General features: G+C 52.2%; 1 protein-coding gene across 1 annotated transcript; it reads left to right on the plus strand.

The window, feature by feature from the left end:
* Positions 1-574: 574 nt before the first annotated feature.
* Positions 575-2,097, plus strand: LOC133925796 (uncharacterized). The gene is made up of 5 exons (XM_062371546.1): positions 575-909; positions 1,021-1,114; positions 1,292-1,362; positions 1,466-1,528; positions 1,642-2,097. Exons 1-5 carry the CDS (start codon positions 787-789, stop codon positions 1,954-1,956), a joined length of 666 nt encoding a protein of 221 aa, XP_062227530.1. The 5' UTR covers positions 575-786; the 3' UTR covers positions 1,957-2,097.
* Positions 2,098-2,446: the final 349 nt, after the last annotated feature.

The raw sequence follows: 2,446 nt of genomic DNA on the forward strand, positions 1-2,446 counted from the left end.
AATTTTTCAAAAAAATAACTCAACAACTGGACTGTTTAGTTTGATTTTCAACTTTAAAAAACAGAAACCAGAATAAACCGAATCAAACTCAACCTAATAATGGAGTACCACCAAATGTTCTCTACAAAACAATGTTCAACAGGTCGGAGCAATCGTCGCACCGGTAGGGATCGACGTGGAATGATTCGTGAATCTACTCTAGTTCAATTTAATAACTGATTAATCCTTTTAATTAGATTAAAATAACTAATTAGTTAATTAAATTGTATTAAAGTGAATCTACGAATACTCACAAATCGCTCCACGCTTATCCCTAAGTGCTGACAGGTTCCGCCGCAGGCCGGGCCCGGCGAACATCCGATTCCGAGGATAAGGTTAGTCCACCGACAACTTGCCTTAACAAGGAACTTTTCCTAAAAAGGGTGCAGATGATTAATTAATTAATGTGCAAGTGATGTGGCTTCTACACGTTCATTGCATCTTTCTTTCTTCGAAACATACACTGTATCTTGATCTCATGATTTTTGGCACACGGTCGATGCGCTTTTCTTCTTTAAAATGGAAAGTAGCCGTCGGTCTCAGGCCCGGTTCTGGAGCCTTCGCGCTGCTCGTGGAACCACAAGGTGGCCAAGCAACTTGCGCGCGCACAAGCACGGGCCGACGACGTTCTTGCATCGCTCGCCGTTCACGCGCGCCCGCCCAGCTGATCATCGGAAGCCGGCTGGCTCCAGGTAGCTAGCTAGCGCGCGCAGGTGGAGCAGTCGCTTGGCCGACCGACAGAACGGCATGGCTGCCGGTCGCGGCAAGCTCCACGAGGACGCTCCCGGCGCCGATCTCTACGCCATCCTCGGGCTCAAGAAGGAGTGCACCGACGGCGAGCTTCGAGTCGCCTACCGGAGGCTCGCCATGGTACGTGAGCCCTCCAAGTTCTTGCAATAATCCTCGCAAATCAATGGCGTTCGTCCTATCTTCTCCCCTCTGAATTGATTCACCGCTGCGTCTCCATCTCCTTGCGGGCAGATATGGCACCCGGACAGGTGCTCGGCGTCCGGCAGCTCGGCGCGCGTCGAGGAGGCCAAGGAGCGGTTCCAGGAGATCCAGGGCGCCTACTCCGGTGATCACCATTCCCAACCTCTGATCCTCTCTGTTCCTTAACTGCCGACGCATATGTTGGCATCTAGCTAGCCACCTAGAAGTCTAGAACTCAACCCGGGCAAACAAACTCATGTCCTCTGCGCCGTGCGTGCACGGAGCCTCGCGCTCCCGCGCGCCGTCGTCGCTGTTCTTGCAGTGCTCTCCGACTCCAACAAGCGGTTCCTCTACGACGTCGGCGTCTACGACAGCGAGGGCGACGAGGATGACGTAATTAACCGACCAAGCCAAGTTTGATTAATTTCTTGAGGGATTTGTAAGGAAAATTAGATTGCTCACGGGGTTTTGTTTGTGATCAATTCTTGCGCCGCAGCTGTCGGGGATGGGCGACTTCCTCGGAGAGATGGCCGACATGATGAGCCAAGCCACGCCGACGGTAGGACTCCAGAATTCTGCTAGTCCCACTACTCCTGCAACTGATCAGGATTCAGGACTGTGCGCCGCGCCTCGTGATCCGTGTGCTGAACCAATCGATCTGTCCCCGTGCAGGAGAGCTTCGAGGACCTGCAGCGGCTGTTCGTGGACATGTTCCAGGCGGACCTGGAGGCTGGGTTCTGCAGCGGGCCTCGTCCGGGCCACTGGGCCCAGGCACAAAGCCCACCCTGCACATCGTTTCCGCCGCAGCCATCGTCACCGTTGCGGCCTCCTCCTGTTGGGAGAACCAACGTGCAAGCGCCGCCGTCACATAGCGGCTTCAACAAGCACGGTTCGTCGGCGACGGGCTCCGGGAAGCTATCGAGGCCTGGTCGAGCGGGTCCAAAATCGGGCCTAGGCTTGTCCAGGTTTAGCTTCAAGGTGAGGTAGCCCACATGGCCACATTTACTGCCAGACATTGTTGTCAGATAACATATAACAGTAGCACCATGGGCATGCAATGGCGGATATGAAACGATGATCTATCTTTAAGATATATATCATATTTATAGTAAATTATTACTTATTAAATCTTCATAAAACTTCTAAAGTTCTTTCAGCAAGGATGCCCTAGAATGAAAGGAACATGTACAAGGGCTCACCTGAATTTAGATGTCTTCTTGACGTACGTGAGGACTTAGCTTTCAGCTAGAAAGAGAGAGAGAGAGAGAGAGAGAGAGAGAGAGAGAGAGAGAGAGAGAGAGAGAGAGGGAGAGGGAGAGAAGGGTTCTGGATAGGCCTTCTCAACGCTTGGATCAGGGAGGGAGCTTTCTTGGTCGAGCACGCTTCATTATCCTCGTTCATGCTGTGTCCTCTGCCGACCAGTTTGGGTTCTTCGGGACAAGCCAGCCTCCCCTTAGAGTTTGTCATTCTGAACTGA

Source organism: Phragmites australis, chromosome 8, assembly GCF_958298935.1.
Source record: "Phragmites australis chromosome 8, lpPhrAust1.1, whole genome shotgun sequence".
NCBI lineage: Eukaryota > Viridiplantae > Streptophyta > Magnoliopsida > Poales > Poaceae > Phragmites > Phragmites australis.

What these genes read in the sequence shown, in the direction of transcription:
- LOC133925796 (XM_062371546.1), top strand. Translation starts at nt 787, where the DNA reads ATGGCTGCCGGTCGCGGCAAGCTCCACGAGGACGCTCCCGGCGCCGAT. An exon ending in GATCCAGGGCGCCTACTCCG is followed by an intron (nt 1,115 to 1,291) that starts GTGATCACCATT and finishes CTGTTCTTGCAG; the next exon opens with TGCTCTCCGACTCCAACAAG. An exon ending in GCGAGGGCGACGAGGATGAC is followed by an intron (nt 1,363 to 1,465) that starts GTAATTAACCGA and finishes CTTGCGCCGCAG; the next exon opens with CTGTCGGGGATGGGCGACTT.